Genomic DNA, 23,165 nt, shown 5'->3' on the forward strand with positions numbered 1-23,165 from the left:
TTTGTATTCTTTTTTGTAATGAATCTCTGAGGTCACTCTAGTTGCTGCATATGCCTGGTCAGGTACATACCAAAAGGAGCATTGTACTCTATGACCAGTCTGATAAGGGCAGAGCACAGTGGAATAATGACCTCTTTGGACCTATATTCCATGCCCAACTTATAAGTTGCACACAATTAAAGGATTTCTTCAGCACTGTGCCCTTGTGGTGGTTGAAGGTAAGGCTACTGTCTACGTGCTTACCCGAATCCCTGACTACTGAGTCAACTCTTAGGAGTGTATTATCAACATGGTCATTTGCTGGGATGGTTTTCTTCCCAAAGGGTACAATTATGCATTTCTTTGGATTGAGTTAAGACCATGGCTTTGGCACCATTTGTTAGTCAGAGATAGGTTTCTTGAAGAATGCTAGTGTCTTCAGAGGAGTTGATGATAACCCCCAGTTTGCAATCATCTGCAGACGTAGTCGGCCATAAACTTTCAGTATTTGCCTCCATTTCAGAGAAATAGATAACAAAAAGGCGCAAGCCCAGTACCGAGCCCTGGGGGACTCCACTGGTCACCGGTCTCTTGGTGGAGCTGGCCTCACCTATTTTGACCTCTTAGGTCCTATCATTGAGCCAGCTGGCTATCCAGTGGGTAATAAAAGGGATTATACCTAAATTAGTGAGCTTGTCTATAATGCCTGAGTGGGGTATTGTATAAAATGACTTGGCCAAGTTGAGGAAAGCTGTGTGCACAGTCCTGCCTTAATCAAATGCTTTGGTGACCCTCTCAATAAAGTCCACCAGATAGAATAAGCATGACCTTCCTTTAAGAAAGCTGAACTGCAATGGATCCAGCATTTGCGGGTTACTTATATCCTAATTTATCATGTCCATGATGATTCTTTCCGTGGCCTTACCTTTGAGGCTGGTCATAAGACTTATGGGCCTGTAGTTACCTGAATCAGTGGTTGGACCTCTTTACACAGGGGAATGACTGTAGCCATCTTCCATTCCTTGGGCACAAAACTTGGCTGTAGGCTTCAGTTGAAAAGTGATTCAATTGAACCGGACAGGTCATATTTCAGGTTCTTTATTAAGCATTACAGGATGTTATCGGGGCCCATCAATGCAGAGTCTTTGGCCTTGGAATGTGCATTGATGGCCTGTCCCCTAGTAATGATTAGGAGATTGCATTAAATGTATATATATATATATATATATATATATATATATATATATATATATATATACACACACACACACACACACACACACACACACACACACACACACATGCTTTACAGATGTCTAAATGGAGAGATCAGGAATTTGTGGAAATATGTAAAAAATACAAAGATATGTATTTTGTACCCTGCACCCACCATCTGAGAGGCTTCACTCCCCACACCTACCTTATTTATATAGTCCCACTCTGAGGTCACTCCAGCTTGGAGAGAGAGCAATCATACTTAAAGCATGTAAATAAATGCTTGCTCTTTCTCTGCAGTTCATCAGTCTCAAAATGCTGTACTTAACTATTTACCAACCCCTTACAGATCACCACAGTACATAGGAAACAATACCTGGAGTAAACACAGCTTGAGCAAACTAAAATCAAGCAACATCAGCTCAAGCAGGTCAATACAGATTGAATTTAGCAGGTCCCTGAAGATGTACTTTGTTCCACTGGCCTATGAGCCTCCATGATTACAACTGCTTTTATGCACCATATTTTGTTAACATTTATTTATTCATTCATTACACCCAGTATGCATAGATATCTGCGTGTTTTTATTTATGTGTTTTATTGTATATTGTTTAGTTACAGGAAGTATAATGTAACTGAGAATGAATTGGTGATAATCCAGCTTTTTATGTAAGAAAAAATATCAAGCACACATTAGAAAGGAGAACTGCTAAAGGCAGCTTAGTATTAAACCAGTTTTTTTTCTTGTGATAGATGTGATTACTATAAAGTCATCTGTAAATTTAACATTTTCTGGACCCTGTAATAAATAAGTGCTTTCCATTTCAAATATTATGATGACTGTAACCCCCCCCCCATCACATACTACATATGTGAATGTTGTATCACTATAAGTAGAAGTAATCCTGGGTATGTGTAATGTGACCAGGTCTTTGACTTCAGTTTAGAATAAAAGTATACTGTGGAAGCATCTCTGCATGAGCTCATGTGTTATATAACTGTGTGCACTATGTTGGACAGTTAATGTGCTGTCAGTGAATGTTGTACATTCCAAACAAAGGTAATGTATTCAGAATGTGTCAGAGAGACTGGTTATGGCATTAAATGTGATGCTGAGGATAAAAACTCACTTTGTTCAGGAAAAAACTATGAATAAATGACAAATCAGTTATGTTTAAACTGAACACTTTTGCAGAATACAGTATAATGACTGAGCAGAAGGACACATTTGTGCAAACTGTTTGTATAAATGTAATGTAAACAGGTTGCTGCTTTGCAAACACAACTGAATTAACCCAAGCATGTTGGACAGAGAACTTGTGACATTAGGCATAATAAAGAGAATTGCTGCTATCCAGATGAAAAATTAAAGCATTTTTGCAACTCAGAATAACAAAATGCAGGGATTCATTACTACTTGGATCAACAGACAAAATATCAAGAAAAAAATACTGAAAATCACTTTCAGCAAATAGGAGTTTGCTTTTTTATAGGGGAACCCCCCCCCCCATGGGGGAGACCCCTCACCCCCCAACCTATATATATACTAACGCACACAACAATGGAGAAATGGTAACAACACCCATCTGCTGAAAATGGCTTTTAGCAATAAAGATGTTGCACTGTCAGTCAGACAAACAGCATTCTGTCAAAAGCACTCTCCAGAATGCACTATGTAGTTAAAATGAGTAACACACTGATATGTGTAGAAGATGGCTAATGATGTATAGCTAATAGAATGCCTGAAAGGGAAGCTGCAGCATTCACAGAGGCTCATATATGGTTTATTGAAGGAAATTAGTTTTTAGTAAATGGGCCAATTTTATTTCCTTGTTTGTTTGTTTGTCTGTTACTTTATTCAGAGGGCTACCTAAAAATAATACACCGCTGCATTATGGCAGATTTCCATTGTTACATTTCAAGTGCAGAATGTTATTTGTACTACCAGTCCATATAGAATATGTTACAGACAGGATTATCTAATTAGGACTGCTGAACTATTTTAATGTACTGACATTTTGGTACTGCAGAAAGCCTGACAGGCTGGTGAATCAAGTTTTTAGTGTTTAAGCTGAGATTATGCTTTTCTCAATCTTTTTTCAGACTTCACAGCAGCACAATATTAGGGCTTTAGGCATGAAAAAGAAATCACTTCATGGGTAAAAGCATAGGGAAAATATGTTTTGGACTCTAACATGGGTTTCTGGAGCAGGAATTGCTAGAATATGTTTTTTCTTCAAGAAGAATGCCCCTTTCAAAGGCAGCAGGACAGGCAAATTATTCCGCTGTTCTTGTATTGGTGCAATGCTTTACCAAATTAAAGGTGTCAGAAATATTCATTTTTTTTCAGAAACTCTAAATCAAGAAGTTCCATTCAAAAACAGAGCATGGAAAAGAGCATGATATTTACATTTCATGTGTATAATCAAGATGATTGTAGATTTTTAACTTTAATTTATTCATTTTAGTGATTTAATTATGTCATTTCTGAATCTCAAAACACTTAATCTTAAAAAAACACCATAAATAGATGAAACCTGTTCAGATAACTGGTTTCCAAATAGCCATATTTATTATGGACCTCCTGGATATGACTCTAAAATATGTTATGACTAACCCTAATTAGGAAGATTAAAAATGTGAAAGTCAGCTTGACATATTTGAGAAATCCCTTTGAGAGGCTGACATGCTTTACTAGGTTCTAGGTACTCACATGGCCTGCTGTTGTATCCATGCTATTCCTGCTGATGGCACTGGCAGATCCCTGGAGTGAGACACTTTGGTTTTCAGGAGTCAGTGGTGGAGATGATCCATCTATAGCCTTCAGACAGCCCTGCAGCTCCTGCACCTGAAAGAACATTAAGGAACAGAATGGTCACAACTGCCAGAAGCCATAGCAACTATTTCAATAAACCTTGACAGTCATTGCTTGTTGACTCTATTAAAACCAACATAAGAACCAAAGAGGATGAGCTCTCATTACCATGGAACAATCTGTACTGCATGGTCCTGCATGCTGTTCAATTATAAATGCATTTTTTTTCAAAATCAGTATTTAACTAGTACATAATAGGGTTATCTTGTGGCTACAAAAAGCACAAATAGATTTCAAATTAAGTGATGGCAAGTATTACACAAACTGAATGTTTCAGCGATTGGAATTGGTGCAGGTAGCCTGTTCTGCAGATAGAATTTTGATCAGATTTTTTTTATCTTTCTTCTTTTCTCCTCCATTTTGTCTCATCTGTTAAATTTTCATTCTCTTTCATCTATTGTAGTGTCTTCTTATGGGGGGGGGGAGGTCTTTTAAATATTCTGCTACTTATATTGAAAGGTGAGAAAGAAAAGCTTGAAAAGTGATATATTATATCATGGAATTTAAAACCCACATTAACAAATTTTCCCAGCAGATAAGAAGTTTGCCTCACTGTGAATGCTATGTATAATGATTAACCTAGGGTTAATATTATTTTTCTCATTAATGGCAATTTAAAACTTTTTAAATGTGAAGAAATTTATTGAGTGCCTATATAATGCATTGTCAGAGGATTTCCTTAGTACATCACAATTATGCTCATAAATCCTTTTCCTAAAATAAAGTTCAGTTTTACCAGCATAAACTCCCCCAAATACATACCACTCCTTTAGTGCCCCAATTGCAGCTCTGTAATTTTACCCTAACCTGTTTTTGGTGGTTCAGCTCAATATAATCCCTCTCAAAAATGTCCTGACATTGTTTGCAATAACCACAACTTATTGTCCTACCACTACTTGTAAATTTGGTGCTGCCATCCTCCTCCTTGAACAATCCCTTCAGATTATTTGCTGTTCTAGGGAACAAAACAAGATTACTGACCCAGAATAACTAAAAGTGATGTATTTGTTCTAAAAATGTTCCAGTTTTTCTTAATAATATATTTTATCACGTCAGCACCTTCATTGTATTGTACAACAACTCTCTGTAAATTGCATTTTTGAGCAGCATTCTGCCCATTACTAGGTGGACCAGTGTAGAATAGTCACCCAAATGGGGCTTATAACATACTCCCCATTGTTCCATGACCTCATTATTAATAATTTCTAGAAATTTTTGTGGTACCCCTTATCAATAAACATATTAATCAACTTTTTCATCTCTACAACTAGTACTTCTTTTGAAGAGATCATACAGGCCAACCTAATACATTGTCCCTTCACCAAACTTATTTTGTGTACTAAAGAGTGATAGCTTTTATAATGCATATATGTATTAATAAACTTTGGTTGCTTATAAATATTGGAACTGAACCCCAAACTGTTATTGGTAATAGTGGCATCCAAGTAATTGATAGCAGATTTGTTAAAATGAAAGGTGAATTTTAAAAATGTGGTAGAATTGTTCAAATAATTGATTCACAATCCTTTGTGATCTCATGGAGGGGAAAAATCCAAAGGCTCTGGGTAATAAGTACCCTCACCCAGTAATGTATGACCACCCTTATCACTGCTAGGACTAACCTCAGTTTTACTGCCATGATTATTAAAGATGTAGTGACTTTCACGCTGCTCCTTTTCTAAAATGTTATTGTTAACTTTTTATTATTATCTTTGTTTTTAACACCAGAAATGGGATACCTTTACCATTTCTATATTGTTCAGTGTCACTTTGTATTTTTTAACTCTTCTGTTTCTAACAAATGAACAGTGTTTATCAACTTTATCATAAACATTTTTAACTAGCTTCATATTTTTTAAATACTAAATCTTCCACAATACCTTTATTCAACACATTGACTTCACTAAACATGCTAACTATAATAAAATTATTACATTTAATAACTAAGTTCACTAGTTCAAAGCTATGCCTGTAAAAAAGATCTGAAAAGTATTATATAATTTACAGTCCCTAGTCATTCCATTAGGAAATGTATTGGTATTCAGACCCTGAGGTACTAACTTCTGCTTCATACATTCATTTAGTAACTGTTATCTAGTTGTAAATGTTTTATTTTAGTTAACTAAAAACTACTAAATTTAACTACTAAAAACCCAGTCTGCTTTTTCACTAACAGAAACCTGGATGCACAACAACCACCTGGCCCTAAATGCACACAAAACAAAACTAATGATCTTTACTCCCTCAAAAATCTCCTCCCTTAATAATTCCTCCTTTAGTATATTAAGCCAGAACAATACCTCCATCGAAGCAGTATCTCACACTAAGTGGCTTGGTGTCACCATTGATGATCATCTAAAATTTGCCATCCATATTCAAACAGCCATCAAAAAAGCCCACCAAAAACCAGGTATCTTGTACAGGCACAATTGCTACCTCACTCCCTTTACTAGAAAGACCTTAGCTTCCTTCTGTCTTCTTCCCTCTCTCATATACAGTACCCCATTGCTCACCAACCTCCAACTTGGCCTTCAATCCAAATTAGAATCTTGTTACAACAAAATCAGCAAATTTGCCACCAACTCCAAAAATTCTTCCCATCACTGCCTCTCCCTCCAGTCTTTTCAATGGCTAGAACTATCTAACTACCTAAACCTACTTAAACTCACCATAGCCCGTAATCTCATTTTTAAACTATCCATCTGTCCCACTCTCTCTCCAACACCTTAACACCCTATATTCCTAACCGCTCATTCTGATCTGAAAATAAAAATCTCCTACAAATCCTCAAACTCTCCCAGCCCCCTGGTACCTTCTCTTATCATACTCCCTAGCCAAGCTATGAAACTTACTCCCCTCCTCCCTACGAAACACCCCTGACCACTCCATCTTCAAACCTCTCCTACACTCCTACCTATCATCTAAATGGATTTGCCCCAGCTCTTCCCATACATGAGCCCCTCCTCACTCCTCTTTCTTTCTTTACCCAGCCATGTCTGCCTCTCTTCTTTGACACCACATACATCACCTCCAATCTGCCTCTTCTGCCAGACTGCATTTTCTTCTCTCATTTTCATCAGATCTGTGATTTACATTTTTTATAACTAATGTTTAAAAATTACTCTACAAAGATTAATAGAATGTATGTCCACTGTTACTACAGCTACTCTGTATATAACGTTATTCTCTTCAGACTTGTTAAATTTTGTTTAATTGTTTTCTTTAATTTAATCTACAAAGATTAATAGAAGTTATGTCCTCTGACACTACAGCTACTCTGTATATTATGTTATCTCTTAACACTTGTTAAATTGTTTCTCTCAGCATATGTTATATTCTCTGTCTGTTATGCATGTTTTGTTATTGTTATTGTCATTGTTAATGGGGCTTTTCCCATGGGCTTCCAATGAAAACGGGCTCTTCTTGGCCCAGTGGAATTCCCTGGTCATCAAACTGAATGAATAAATATATAAATAAATAAATAAATAAACTTTTTCTCAAATGCAAGAATCATTCATTCCAAACTAATGAAATCTTGAGTCCTTTAAAACCTCGAATCACAGTGGTTCAAGTGCTCATATGAGCGACTAGAAACCACAAAAATGTAAACATTGATGGTCCTTAATGTTCGAAAAAAAGCAAATTGAAATGCAGATTCGCTTTTTTTTTTACATTAATATTGAAAAAAAAAGAAGTGTAAAGCAGGGGGCAAGCCCCCCCTGCACCACCCATGTGGGGGGCTGCTCCCCCCTACTTTATTGTTCTAGCTCCGAGATCGCACTACAGTGGGGAAAGGAACCATTTCCTAAGCCCCACTATAGTGCAATCCACCCCAGAATGTCAAATGTGCAATGAGCAATTTCAAACCTTTTTCCGTTCGGCGTTTGCAAATCTTGCAGACTGCCTTTTGCACAATTGCAATTCGTCTGTGTGCAATATGTACATCTAAAGGTAAACCATTGGAAACACTAAAATGTGATGAAAATGTAATAGTTTTAGCTAACCATGAAGAAAAATGAATGTGTAGACATGAGCCACTAGTTCCAACATATGAATTCAATCCACTGGTATTATTGCAAAGGGAGAAGACAGCACCTCTGTCTAGGGCTGTCTCTGCTTGGTTGGTACCAAAAGGTCCAATATCTGCTTACATAGTGACCAAAGTCCTGAATAAATGCATTGTTGAAAATTAGGATCCTTTCCCCCTTCTACTTGAAGGTTAGATAAACATCTATTTTCGGTTGGGAAACATTATTATAAGTAGAATGCAATATGCTACACTGTTTTGATAAAAGATCTATTAAGCTTGTGAGCTCCCCTTTCAAACCACTTATATCTGCTGCTAAGGCATAGAAAGTGGTGTCATGTTGAAAAGATCCTGAATTCTGGTTCTCCGTTTTTAGTTCGCGATTTTGGATTCAACTGTACGATGGATGGAACAGAAGGAAATGAAACAAGAAGCAAATGCACTCCACAAAACAACCAAACCCCCCCAAAAATTGAGTGTTTATGGAATCCAAGAATAGTCAGGAATGACCCCTTGATGTATGTCATATATATACTAGAATTTTATTGATTAAAAGTTAAGTACTTTTGTTCTCTGCACATTATCAAGGACTTCATCAGAACTAAAATAATCCACCAAAAGTCTGCTTATAAAGCAGATCTTTCACACGTAGTTAATTAAGGAGCACATAATTAGTTGTGGAGTTCAACTTTTGTAACCCTACAACTCCTCACAAAATTACACTGATCTCTCCTGATCATTTACCTACCACAGCAGCAGTCAGCTTCAGGTCGTCACCTAGGAGAGCATATGTGATTTTCCCTGTACTTATAAACAACACAAGGAGTGTGACCTGTGCTTTTTAATTACCATACTTATAAACAAGACAAGGTATTTGTTCTGTGTTTTTTCAAATCCTCACCTTCTGATGAAGTTTATCTCGCTCCTCATGGAAGGTACAGAGTGTTATTTTGGATTTTCGTAAGTCTTCTTCTTTTTCTCTCACCAGAGTCCTTAACACAGCATTTCTCTTCCTCAAAGATGCTCTTTCTTCCTGCCTTTGATTGTTTTCTTCAGACAAGGGCTCCAGAGAGGGCAATAAACCAAGCTCTTTCTCTAGGTCTTCTAGAGCCTTGGAAACAATGTAAGTGGCTACATTTTATTTTCTTATAGAAATGTTAAAACTTGACAATGTAATTTAAAATTGTTACTGTTACTGCCTTCTGAGGAAGAACATTCTGTACTTCAGAAATGTTTAGCATATGTTCCACAAGATGAAGTTAGATTATTAGAAGTAAATTGTTTTTTTCACAAATTACTGTATAGAGTAACATGGCACATGACATTTTAGGAATATCAAAATAAAAAAACACAAAGCAAAAAAAAATGTACAGTTTCATTTGACTTCATGTACAATAAAAATGCCAAAAAAAAAAAAAACAGCACGGAGTTGAAAATAAATTTCACTCAGTTAACCAAACCAAATCAGTGCTATTCTGATGAGCCTTGCTTAGTTGAATAAAACCAGCTCAATGAATATTTTGTTGTTGTATTCTTACTAAAACAGGTTTAATACTTCAGTATTGTTAAGACCAGGTTCAAATTCTGCACATAATCTAATAATCCTATTAGTTTACCTCTCTACTTGTGTACAATGTTTTTCATTTTATGTGGGGGAACCACCAGAAGGCTGAGGGAGTGAAATATTGAGCATAAATCAGATATAAGAAGGAGAAATGACAAGAATGCTCTAAGTACACATATCATGAACTATGGTGAGAACCATTGTTTTAAATTTAGGGTAATAGACATAGTAGTGAAAGGAACTGGGGGGAGGGGGGTGATTTAAGCAATTTTCTTGAAAATAAAGATTATGAATGGATTATTAGATTATGTGCAGAGTTTGAACCTGGTATTAACAATACTGTAAGTATTAAACCTGTTTTAGTAAGAATAAAACAATAAAATATTTAATGTATTTAAAAAAAAAATTATGCAGTGTTATGTGATATGCTGGCTGTGGTCATGTGATACTTGTTTGCTCTTATTTAAATGGTGTTTATTCTGTGTAATGGTATTAGCATTGAAAAAGGGTTGTTACCCAAAAGCTTTGCTTTAATAAAGTTTTTGCTTGACGTTGGAGCGGTTTATTTCTGAGTCTATCATTATTTTTCCAGTTACCACAGTATCAACCTTATTATCAAGGCTACAAGTAAACCCTTGTAGCTAAATAACTATAATTATCCATATGCCACTTGAATTAATAATGCTGTTTTCTTTTACAAGGCATTCAACAAGTAAAATGTACTATAATTGTGACTAATTTTTAATTGGCAACTTACCATATTGTCCTTCTTTGTTCCAAAATACAAACTGTAATACTATTTCCAAAGGAACTTGTATCAAAATGTAATTTTGAATATGCAACTGAACCATGTAAAAGTGCTGGAGCTTTTCTACCCAGGCCTCCACTGAAAAAGGGCTGCCCAGTCAAACTTCCCCAGTCAAAAAAAAACAAATAAAATAAATTGAATGTTTGTGCACATTAAATAATTTATCTGATGTCTGTTAGCTGCTTTATTCCAGTCAGGGCCATGTGGGTACAGATCCTTTCCTCACACTATTTTAAATACAGCAGGCAGCTTATCCAAGAGGTGGTAATGAATGCTTTATAGATAAGCACTAAAAAGCAACATCTTAATTTTTTATAAGCTTATGGTTGACTACTAACAGATCCATAAAGCAGCAGAGGGTGCTTTTGTGGCTAAAGTTTCATTAACACATGAGAAGAACTTATTTATTTCCCATCCCCCTTTACCACAGCCTGTCAAGCATGCCATTTAGTTACCTTCATTGTGTGACACCATTGCTCTTTGGCTGTATTTAAACGTGAAATGTATTCCTCAGCTCCTTCACAGCTGAATGCTACGCCTCCTAAGTTTTCCCGAACATGCACCAAGTCCTCCAGGGATGTCAGCACCCTCTGCAGTTCTGCAAACAAGTCTTTTCGACTCTCTAATCAATGAAAACATTAAAAAGGTAAATGAAACAACTCAAATGTAATATTTGTTAGAGACGTCACTGAAATACCCACATTTACCCAAATAAACATTGTTCTACGTTGAAACAAAGTCTAGCTATGTTACTCATTTTAGTATTTTCTTTTTCATTACTTTATTTTTGTCCCCACCCTCTCTCACTGACACCCTTCCTGTCTCTATCAGCTTGTGCCTTCCCCTCTCTCCCTTCTACTCCTGCAAGAAGGTAGTTGGAATGGCTGAATCCTAAAATAATTCTAAACACAGATGGGCCATTCCTGTTCAGGAACAGAATGACCTCAATGAATCATGACCCTAAGGCCAACATCCCCCATTTAAATTTAAATGCCAGGAAGCCGGGCATACCCACACATGATGCTGACTTGCTCATGTCTCCCTACCCCCAAGTTACTGCCTGAATGGTAAACAAACTAAAAATTCATTTTTCAGCCTCCACACGGGCATACTCTGAGTGTGAGCTGAGTCACAATTTCTCCCTCCAGGGTGGTTCAGCTGGCATCAGCCATTTATTCACACCCCCACCCGTCTTCCCCATTGTTTCAGTATTTGAACTCAGGTCATCTGAATAGCATCTGGGGCTGCATTCTGAGACACCATAAAGCTGGACTCAAGCTTTGGCATTAAAATAGCCAGCACACATTTAACCATCCATTTACCTCACTATCACTCCCATAACTTAACTTTTTTTTTTCTTTCCAGTTTATATCTGTTAAACCCTTTGGTGTTTTATACATGCAAATACAATTCACTATCAGGAGTTTGGGACTTGTAAGGACACACAAAAGGTAAAGAAAAGCACTTTTTGAATGTTTTCTGACTAATTTTTTTTATACAAATAGTTCACTAGTACCTTCTTTCCAGATGCATTCAGTGCTATGATACTCAAAATGATGTAAAAACATCACTGCGCACCATGATTAGTGGTTATCTGACATGTTTACATAAGGAATGGAAAAGCAAATTTCATCCTGATGCATGCTGCCTAAGTGTTACTTCTCATCATGGCAAGTAAAACACAAACCTTGGTAAAGGCTAGATAAAAATTAATTCTTCTATTCTCTTTCCACAAATCTGAGAGAGGGGTGACATATATGTATGTTTTGTGGCCCAAGTCCTGGCTAGAAAGGTCTGTGAATCATTCCACTTACCTGGTTAACAAATGATCAATAAAACTAACTAAATAAATAATAACTAGCACCACAGTCAGTTCATACATGAATAGAAGCATCTCTTACGAGTCAACAGGCACTCACTTTACACAGTTTCTGATTAGTCATAAACAATAAACAAAGGATAAAATGGGGATAGGAACTAAAGATCGTATGTGGCTGTCACTGTAAGGATGAACAAGCCAAAAAGATGAACAGAAATACGACAAAAGTAAAATAAATGTAATGAACTACAACACCAAAGGAAAAATATCAAAATGCATGGTCTTTTAAAATGGTATCCTTCATATGATCAGTTATAATATTTTTCTCGTCTCCTAAGAAACTTTCTTCCTGAGACTTTAAAGCATTTCTACAATTTACAAGAAGACTAGTCTCCATGCTCTGATCAGAGTGGCTCATATTTAAAGTCACTGAGAATAAATCCAGCAAAAGAAGCAGAAACTTGGAACAGTACCATGTTTTGAAGTGGGAGCAAAGCAAAGGTAAAAAAAAAAATCAGCTGGATTGAAATTATTGCAAAAAGATTTGTTAGTGATAAAGACCTAATGTAATCAGTAAAGGATTTATTTTTGTAAGTTGGCTGAGGGATCATGGGAATATTTATCCTTACCAGTATTCCCCAAAGAATGTTTGCTCTCAGTGTTGCAGACAAAAGCCTGGTCAAGTTTTTTATCATCTGAAGACTCTCCAGTAGACACTGGCTGACTTGAAGTCTGTTTTAAACTTTGGTTCATGCGCTTAGTATTGTTTCTGTAATAACAAAAAAAAAGAATCAGGAAAATGCCTAGGTTTTGTGTTCAGAAACTCATTATATCTGCACATCAAACTAAATTTTCAGTGAAATGCAGAAACACAGAATCCGTTACCACACAGGAGTATATGCCAACCTCATTTTTCCATCACATTCCCTAACAAATAAAGCATAATTCACTGTTATTCAGTACCAACTGTTATGTATCTGCCCAACACAGTTCTTGAATGTAGCTATTGATTCTGATTCTTTATTTTCCCTGCAAAAGCTTTTCCAAACATCCAGCAATCTACTTTCCTTTAACAAAACTCTTTAAAGAAATTACTTCAAGTATGCAAACGTTTAAGTATTTCACTGATTATACTATCCTCTTAGCCCAACTGCAGGCCATAGGATATTGCAGTCCATAACTACAGTAGTAAGAGGCTATCACTATTGCTATACCTGTCTCAGATATTTTTTTCTGTAGTATGATCCTGGACTTACTTGTGAAATTATTATTATTTTTGCTACCTTTGTATAATTGTATAGTTTATGCCTATGTGCAGTGGCACAGTGGTGCTCAGTTAGTGTTGACACCTCACAGCAAGAGGTTCTCTGGTTCATTTCTCAGTTGGGGTGCCTTCTGTGCAGAGTCTGCATGTCCTCCCTGCATTAATGGGGTTTCCTCCAAGTGCTCCAGTTTCCTCCCACATTCCAAAGACATAAGTCTGGAATGTTTCTCCCCAGGCCTCCCCTGAAAATAGGCTCTGTCCCAGTCGGACTTTCCTGGTAAACAGATAAATAAATAAAAACATTTTTATGTAGAGCCTTTCTCCCAAGACCTCTAATAAAAGTGTGCCTTAATCAAGTTGAATAGCTCCATAAATGAAACATAAGTAAATAAAATCTATTTCTTTTGAATGGTGTTGCCTGCTTGGAGTTTATTAATTCCAGAAGGGTACTTGAAAGATTCTTTTATAAACTGCCCCATCCTTTTGTCTATCATATATTTGTATCTATATATGTATGCATATATACAAGTAAATACCTAAAATAGCAGCCAATAGCATTACCTATCCTGTCTTAATCCTTATAAATAGGTCAATCTGTGAATCCCACATTCCCTCTCTCTGGAAAAAGTCACACATTATCCCTCTGCACAAAGGAGGAAATTCAACAGACATTAATAATTTTAGACCCATAGCAATCTTATCTCCCCTTACCAAAATATTTGAAAAATGCATTTAAAAACAATTGCTAGACTATCTCCTACAGGAAAAACTCCTATCCCCTACACAACATGGCTTCTATCCTTCCATAGTACTAGCACTGTCCTTCTAATCTATATAGATACTGTCCTTATCTCTAGACTTGTCTAAAGCCTTCAATACAGTTTATCACAGCAAACGTCTTCCTCAAATGCCCTAACTAGGTCTCTCTCAGGCCTCTCTTTTGTGGTTCAAAAGCTATTGTCCAATAAGTATCAGTCAGTAAAATGGCACTCCACACTCTCTCCTTAACTCCCAGTCACCACTGGTGTACCACAAGGCTCTGTCCTTGGTCCTCTCCTCTAACATTTATACCAATGCCCTCTATACTTCCACACACCAGACCACCCTAATACAATACGCAGATGATTCCACTCTTATTTGCACATCTGACAATGTAGTACACCTCCAAAAAATTACTCAGGATGCTTTAACAGCCACTGAAACATGACTTTGTAACTCACAACTCATGCTCAGTCCCAAAAAGACCAAACTATTACTTTTTTCCCCAAATCCTTCTCTCATGAAAAAAACAAAACAAATTTAAAGTATTCTCACTTGATAATACAACCATTGAAGTCACTTCTCATAGCAAACTATTAAGGGTGATAGTGGATGATAAACTTACACTCGACTTGCATACACAAAACTGCATAAGAAAAACTCATCAAAAACTAGGGATGCTTTACAGAGCTAAAGACGTCAGGCACAACTAAAACTACACTCGCCACTACTTATCTCCTCCCCACTCTTCTATATTGCACTCCCATCCTTACTAACCTCCAGGCTTTACAAAAATTAAAACTTGAACAGTGCTCTAACAAAGTTGCTAAAATTAAATCAATTAGAATTGCCACATCAACTAAAATGTATACAACTTCTTAGCACCTATAAAATTATCCAGCATCCATCTGCATGTCCAGCACTAAAAAAAACATTCTAGACAACTATGTTCCTAGTTGGTCTTTGTGATTTACTGACCAAAAACTCCTGTCTGTCTAAAACCTAAAAAATCTGCTGGGTATTGTCTGTACTCATACAAGGTTGCTAAGGCCTGGAACTCCTTATCTGTAGCAATCAGGTCTACACCCTCCTCCCATCTTTCAAAAGCACTCTGAAAGACTTCCTAGCTAAAATCTGGCTCTGTTCTTGCTAAAAACCAGGATAAAATATCCCTAAATGTGAACAAGCACCTTTTCATTCCTTACACCTCATTACTCTTCCTTCTTCACTTATTTCCTTACTGCTATCTAATTCTCTTCCTTGACTTTCTAGATATACTGTACGCCTGTTTTTCCCCTCACTTCATGTTATAATTCCTTTCTGTATTACACTAACTTACCTTTAATTTCTCTACAAACTAACATTTTTCTAAATATTAAATGATTTCATATACCTTGTATTGATTCTTAACAAATGCTTTTATCTTTTGTCTAACTTGTTATAATTATTTAAACTGCAGATCTTTTTGTTTTATTTTTGAAGATTGTAAGACTATTGTTCTTAAAATGTTTTGTAATGATTTGGAGCTTTTCTCCCTGGGCCACCACTAAAAATGGGCTTCTACCCAGTCAGACTTTTCTAGTAACAAAACTTACCAACATATATATGTATATATATATATATATATATATATATATATATATATATATATATGTGTGTGTGTGTGTGTGTGTGTGTGTGTGTGTGTGTATATATATATATATATATATATATATATATGTGCAAATGCTTCGGTTGGTGTTTGGTTGACAACTGTTTAGTCAACCATTTTTGGTTAACTAAACAGAAGTGCAGGATCACACAATTCTCTAACTTTGAGAATATTCCCTTTACCCGATTTTGTGTGATCATGGAGCTAGTATATATAATTAGCAGGGAGTGTAGGGGAGGAGAGAGGCTTGTCCCCTGCAAAAAAATTATTTTGTTAAAAAGTTTTGCAAGTGCTGAGGGTGTCAGACAGTGCATGTGAAATAGAGTGCCAGTGTAGGAGGTTACTAGGCTACTGGCCCAGAGGCCCTTATGTAAGCCTACCCAAGAGTTTAGAGGCCCTTATGTAAGCCTACCCAAGAGTTTAGCCCATGTTTTTGATGTATAGTGGTTTCTGAGAGATTGATAAATGTAAATATATATATATATATATATATATATATATATATATATATATATGTGTGTGTGTGTGTGTGTGGGTATACTTCAAATGTTTGAAATACCATATTATCGAATCCAAAATTGGGAAGAATAATTTATCGAAACTGCATAAGAACGACAGTTTGAAACAATGAATGTCAAATAACCGAAAATAAGTTACTTACTTTTAGTAAATAGCACCACTACAAAAAAGAACTAAGTCTGCTATATGACATACAACGTACCACTTTACAAACAGGGTGGATGTAACGGCTTACAAATCCGAAAGTATTGGGCATGTCTATACAACATACAAATCTCAAAAAGGAAAAGCTGTATTAGTTTTGGATAACTATATCTACCATTTGGAGAAGACTGCAAAAAAACAAAAAATACTGGGCATGTAAGTTTAAACACAAAAAAAGGAAACACAGTGGTAGACCAGTGTCAGAGAAGAAATAATGCTATGAAACAAAAAACTCCAACTTCAGAAACGCCAAGCTATTTATTACAAAATAAATATAGGATGCAAAGCTTTTGGGTAAAAACCCTTCTTCAATGCTAATACAGCTCAAAGACAATAACATAATTTATATAAAATTCAAAGACAGCACATGACCACAGCCAAACAATAAAGCATAGCTTACAATCAAGACAACAATTAATGCATAAAATGTTACAGCAGTCAAAACACAAAACAATAAATTATAACTAAAACTGAATACCAATAAATAATACTACAATCTATGCTAATTTCATTATAAGCATTGTGAATCAATTGTATTGCATTTGTTTTTTGACTAAAGCAGGTTTGATACTGACAGCACTGTTTAGGCCAGGTTTTGAATCAGCCTTCAATCTTAAAATCCAACTATATTCATTATTATCTAGAATATTAATATCGCCACCACTAACATGCTTTTGCACTGTATCAATTACCCTAATTTTCAACTCATGACCAGTGTCAGTGTCTAAAATATGTTTACTCAGAGTTTTTGGATGTTCCTACATATGTCTGTCTTATGTTCAACAATACATTATCTAAGTCTCCAGCTACATTTTCCTACATAAAAACAAAAACATTTCACACAGGTTGCAAGAGAAACATGTGTAGTATTACATTCGGCATGGCTGTAGAAAGTATATATCCTGTTGGTTATTGGATGTACAAACATAGGACTAAAAATTTATACCGCTAACCTTTTAATCTTAAAAACTGTGATACTGGAATGTTGTCCATAACATGTCTAGAATGATGACTCTCCACTCGCAAAGGAGAATTTTTCTGAAAAAGCCTCTGATATACAGATGTCCTTAAAGTCCCATCTGTTAAGTTTTACATTTATACATTTTAATTTATAGATATAAGCCAGGCATTATCCTACAGTCCATAAACAATCCCATTACCAGGGCTGATGTTTGGTTAAAGGTTGATTGGTTGGATTATTTATTCATGTGAGTGGGTTTTCCCACAACACTGAAAAAGCCGTTGGGTGAAACCCTGGGTCAGTTGTGGGCTTCATCAGGTATGATTGTGGAATCGATAAATAGATATGTCTTGGATTTTTGGAGTGCTGGATTCTTTTGGTTGGATTGTATATAGTTTTACCAGTTTTCATTGCCATTCACTTTTGTCCCAAATGTTTTTCTCATGCCATGAATTTTGCAGTTTATATACATATATATATATATATATATATATATATATATATATATATATATATAGTTGTTCATTTTCTTTCTACATAGTAACACTAATGACACTGCTGTGAACGTAGATGGGCTAACTCTCTTTAGAGCAGATAGATGTAAAGCACAGAGTGGTAAAGTTAAAGGTGGTGGTATATGCATCTATGTTAGTAACAGATGGTGCAAAGACTGTAAGCTGGTTCAATCATATTGCTCTGAAGATATGGAAATATTGATACTAAAATGCAGACATTTCTATCTACTAAGAGAAATCAGTGGTATATATGTCACAGCATTGTATGTCCCCCCCCCCACACACACACACACAGCTAACACCACTGATGCTCAAAATAAACTCCATAATATTATCTGTGAGCTACAAAGCAGAAACACAGAATTTGCACATGTGATAGTGGATGATTTCAACAGAGGTGACCTTAAGGAAGTGCTACCCCAATTTTATCAGTATGTGGATTTCCCCACCAGAGGGGAGAATGCCTTAGACAAAGCTTACAGCAATATTAAAGAAGCCTTTAAAGCTTTGAAGCACCCCAACATAGGCAACTCTGATCACACTGCCATCCTGCTTCTGCCTGCCTATAAGATGACTTTGATCAGAGCAAAATTGACAACTAAACAGATCAGAGTCTGGCAGGAGGGTCCATGGATTTCCTTCAGGACTGTTTCAATACCACCTGCTGGGAGGTCTTCAAAGAAGCGCCTACACACAGCCTCCAGTTAGACATAGGCACCTATACTGAATCAGTTCTTACCTGTATAAATGTATGGAGAATGTAACCACCACAAAAGCCATCACTGTAAGAGCTAATCAGAAGCCCTGGCTCACTAGGAATATCTACGAGCAACTGAGGGAAAGAAAGACAGTCTTCAAGGCAAATGACAAAGAAAGGTTAAAGGCGGCAAGGTCATATTTGAAAAAGGGCATCAGAGAGGCAAAGAGGGAGTATGGGAGAAAAATTCAGATCTGCTTCCAAGACATGATGGACACAAGAAGCCTATGGCAGGGGATACAGCAGCTCATGGACTATAAGACCAAAACACCCCAATGTGATGACAGCTTGGAATTCGTGAATGAACTGAACTACTTCTTTGGCAGATTTGAGGAGAAAAACACCACCATACCTTCCAAAACAAACACTGACAAAGAGGAGATAGTGCTCGCCTTAAACTCTGAGGAGATAAGACTTCATCTTAAGAAGGTGAATCCTAGGAAGGCTGCTGGACCAGATAACATACCTGGCAAGGTGTTGAAGGAGTGTGCTGATCAGGTATGTCTGGTACTGACAGACATCTTCAATTCATCCCTTGCTATGGAGAAAGTTCCCTCGCATTTCAAGGAAACAAGTATTGTCCCACTTCTGAAGAAACCCAACCCTACCTGCCTCAATGACTTCAGATCAGTCGCCTTAACCTCAAATGTCATGAAGTGCTTTGATAGGATTGTGTGGAAACATCTATCTGTGAGTCTGCCTAAGTCCTTCAGTCCTCTCCATTTTGCATAACAGGCAAATAGATCGACTGCAGATGTGATATCAGTCACTGTACACCTTCCACTAAAACACCTGGAATGGGGAACAACTACAGTGGATATAAAAAGTTTACACACCCCTGTTAAAATGCCAGGTTTTTGTGATATAAAAAAATGAGACCAGAATAAATTATTTGAAAACTTTTCCACCTTTAATGTGACCTATAACCTGTACAATTCAATTGAAAAAAAAAAAAAACAATCTGTTACGGGGAAAAAATATAAAAAATAAAAATGTACAATATGCTGGTTGCATAAGTGTGCAAACCCTTAAACTAATACTTTGTTATGTGTGGACACCCTTAAACTAATACTTTGTTGAAGCACCTTTTGATTTAATTACTGCATTCAGTCTTCTTGGGTAGGAGTCTCTCAGCATGGCACATCTTGACTTGGCAATATTTGCCAACTCTTTCTTGCAAAAGTGCCCCAAATCTGTCAGATTGCGAGGGCATCTCTTGTGCGCAGCCCTCTTCAGGTCATCCCACAGATTTTCTATTGGATTTAGGTCTGGGCTCTGACTGGACCATTCCAAAACTTTAATTTTCTTCTGGTGAAGCCATTCATTTGTTGATTAGGATGTATGCTTGAGGTCATTGTCATGTTGAAAGGTGAAATTCCTCTTCATCTTCAGCTTTCTAGCAGACGCCTGAAGGTTTTAGGTCAAAAGTGACTGGTATTTGGAACTGTTCATAATTCCCTCCACCTTGACTAAAGCCCCAGTTCCAGCTGAAGAAAAGCAATCCAAAGCATGATACTGCCACCACCATGGCTTCACTGTGGGGGTGGTATTCTTTTGGGGATGCAAAGTGTTGTTTTTGCACCAAACTTACCTTTTGGAATTGTGGCCAAAAGGTTCAACCTTGGTCTCATCAGACCATAACACATTTTCCCACATACGTTTGGGCAACGTGATGTATTGTTTTGCAAATTTTACCCAGGCCTGGATGTTTTCTGTGTAAGAAAAGGCTTCCTTCTTGCAACCTTACCCCATAGTCCAGACATATGGAGAATATGGGAGATTGTTGTCACATGCAGTACATAATCAGTACTTGGCAGAAATTCCTGCAGCTCCTTTAGTGTTGCTGTAGGTCTCTTGGCAGCCTCCCTGACCAGTTTTCATCTTGTATTTTCATCAATTTTGGAGTGGCTTCCAGTTCTTTACAATAACACTGTTGTCTCATATTTTCTCCACTCTTTGATGACTGTCTTCACTGTGTTCCATGGTATATCCAATGCTGTGGATATTTTTATGTACCCTTCTCCTGACTGATACCTTTCAACAATGAGATCCCCTTGCTGCTTTGTAAGCTCTCTGCGAACCATGGCTTTTGCTGTAGCAGGCAACTGAGTAAATGTCAGGAAAATCCTACTAGGACAGCTGAAATTTATTTGGGGTTAATCAGAGTCTCTTTAATGGATGGTTGGTGTGTACCCAAGAAGACTGAATGTTGTAATTAAATCAAAAGGGGCTTCAATAAAGTATTAGTTTAAGGGTGTGCACATACAACAAAGTACTAGTTTAAGGGTGTGCACACTTATGCAACCAGCGTATTATACATTTTTTTATTTTTTTATATTTTTCCTCCTAAGAGATTTGCTTGTTTTTCAATTGAATTGTACAGGTTATAGGTCACATTAAGGGCGGGAAAAGTTTTGAATTGATTTATTGTGGTCTCATTTTATATATCACAAAATCCTGGTATTTTAACGGGGTGTGTAAACTTTTTATATCCACTGTATGTAAGGCTGCTGTACATCGACTTCAGTTCTGCGTTCAACACTGTGATACCAATGCAACTGGTGGATAAGCTCATGAAATGCGGGATAAACAAGCACCTATGTAGCTGGACTCTTGGCTTTCTGACTGGTAGACCCCAATGGGCATGTGCTGGAAACAACACCTCTCAATGCATAATCCTGAATACAGGTGTTCCCTAAGGTTGTGTGCTCAGCCCCTTGCTCTTCACCATTCTCACCCATGACTGTACTGCAAAACATAACTCAAACTGTATTACAAAATTTGCTGATGATACCACAGTTGTGGGTCTCGTTAGTGGTGGGGATGTACATAACTACAGGGATGAGGTGAACACTTTGATTGCCTGGTGTGACTGGAACAATCTGAACCTGAATGTAAATCAGACCAAAGAAATACTTATGGATTTCAGGAGAAAGGCAACAGTTCACCAACCACTCACTATCAAAGGGGAGGTAGTAGAGAAAGTCAAAACAACCAAGTTCCTGGGTCTTTACATCTCAGTTGACCTTTCCTGGACTGTTAATTCCAACCATATAGTCAAGAAAGCTCAACAGAGGCTTCACCTCCTGAGAAAGCCCCAAAAGGGCAGGCTCCCACTTTCTACTCTTACCACTTTTTACAGGGGAGCTAGCAAGAGCAGCCTCACTATATAGAGCATGTTCGCCAACTGCACAGTTGCTGAGAAGAAGAAATTATAGAGGGTGGTGAGGGTAGCTGAGAAAATCTTGGCCACAAACCTCACTTCTACTCAGGAGCTTTTCTTTACAAGAGCAAGACAAAGAACATACAAAATAGTAGCTGATTCAACCCATCTGGCCCACAACAGGTTCTCACAACTTGTGTTTGGAAGGATGTACCGCAGCTTCTGCTGTAGGACTACCAGATTCAGGAACAGTTTGTATCTTACAGCTGTGGGGCTTATTAACTCAGACACCAACCATAATACCTGACACAATGAAGCCTCTTTTTTTCATTTAATCCTGCTGCATTGAGCAATTACCGCCAGTATTACTATTAGCATTACTATTATGCAATATGATGGCTATACTGAGTCATGTCTAAGGTTAACAAGTGAAATATGGTAACTAAATAGCTGCTATTCACTAGTCTTTATTTATTCTCCATCTTAACGGTGAAAGGATTTGGTGGTGGGTATTTATTTTTCATTATTTATCATTGGATAATGGGTATTGAGTGCGTTTATGTAATGTGAACTACCTCTTGCATGTCATAAGTGTTATTTACTTTCTTATGTTATTCTCTGATACCACTGTATCTATATTATTTGCACTGCATTTCTCTCGTGAGCTGACATTTGTAATTTTGTTTAGACTGCACTTGTATGGTCCTAAATGACATTAAAGTTTCTTTGAATCTTTGAAAAACATATATATGTGTATATATATATATATATATATATATATATATATATATATATATATATAAAATATGTATTTTATATATATATATATATATATATATATATAAACACATATGTATTTTATATATATATATATATATATATATATATATATATATATATATATATATATATTTTTTTTTTTTTTTTTTTTTTTTAGAGTCAAGCTTGTTTGCAGAATACAAATGAGCAGCAACCTTATTTGTGATCACTAGTGTACAACTACCAGGAAATGTCTTGACATATCAAGTTTGTGGCATACCAGTGATTAGGCTCATCTCCAAGATAGAGTGACCTTTGAATTTGGT

General features: G+C 36.6%; 1 protein-coding gene across 1 annotated transcript in view; it reads right to left on the bottom strand.

The window, feature by feature from the left end:
* The window catches only part of LOC122817598 (colorectal mutant cancer protein-like), a 212,937-nt gene that overhangs the window by 174,005 nt on the left and 15,767 nt on the right, over positions 1 to 23,165 (bottom strand). The window contains exons 3-6 of the mRNA XM_044090636.1: positions 12,917 to 13,056; positions 10,924 to 11,090; positions 8,998 to 9,207; positions 3,908 to 4,042 (exon numbers count right to left, since the gene is read on the bottom strand). Of these exons, the coding sequence (XP_043946571.1) occupies positions 3,908 to 4,042; positions 8,998 to 9,207; positions 10,924 to 11,090; positions 12,917 to 13,056 (652 nt within the window). The remainder of the gene's footprint in view (positions 1 to 3,907; positions 4,043 to 8,997; positions 9,208 to 10,923; positions 11,091 to 12,916; positions 13,057 to 23,165) is intronic.

Source organism: Protopterus annectens, chromosome 13.part0 (assembly GCF_019279795.1).
Source record: "Protopterus annectens isolate FY-2018-M chromosome 13.part0, PAN1.0, whole genome shotgun sequence".
NCBI lineage: Eukaryota > Metazoa > Chordata > Ceratodontiformes > Protopteridae > Protopterus > Protopterus annectens.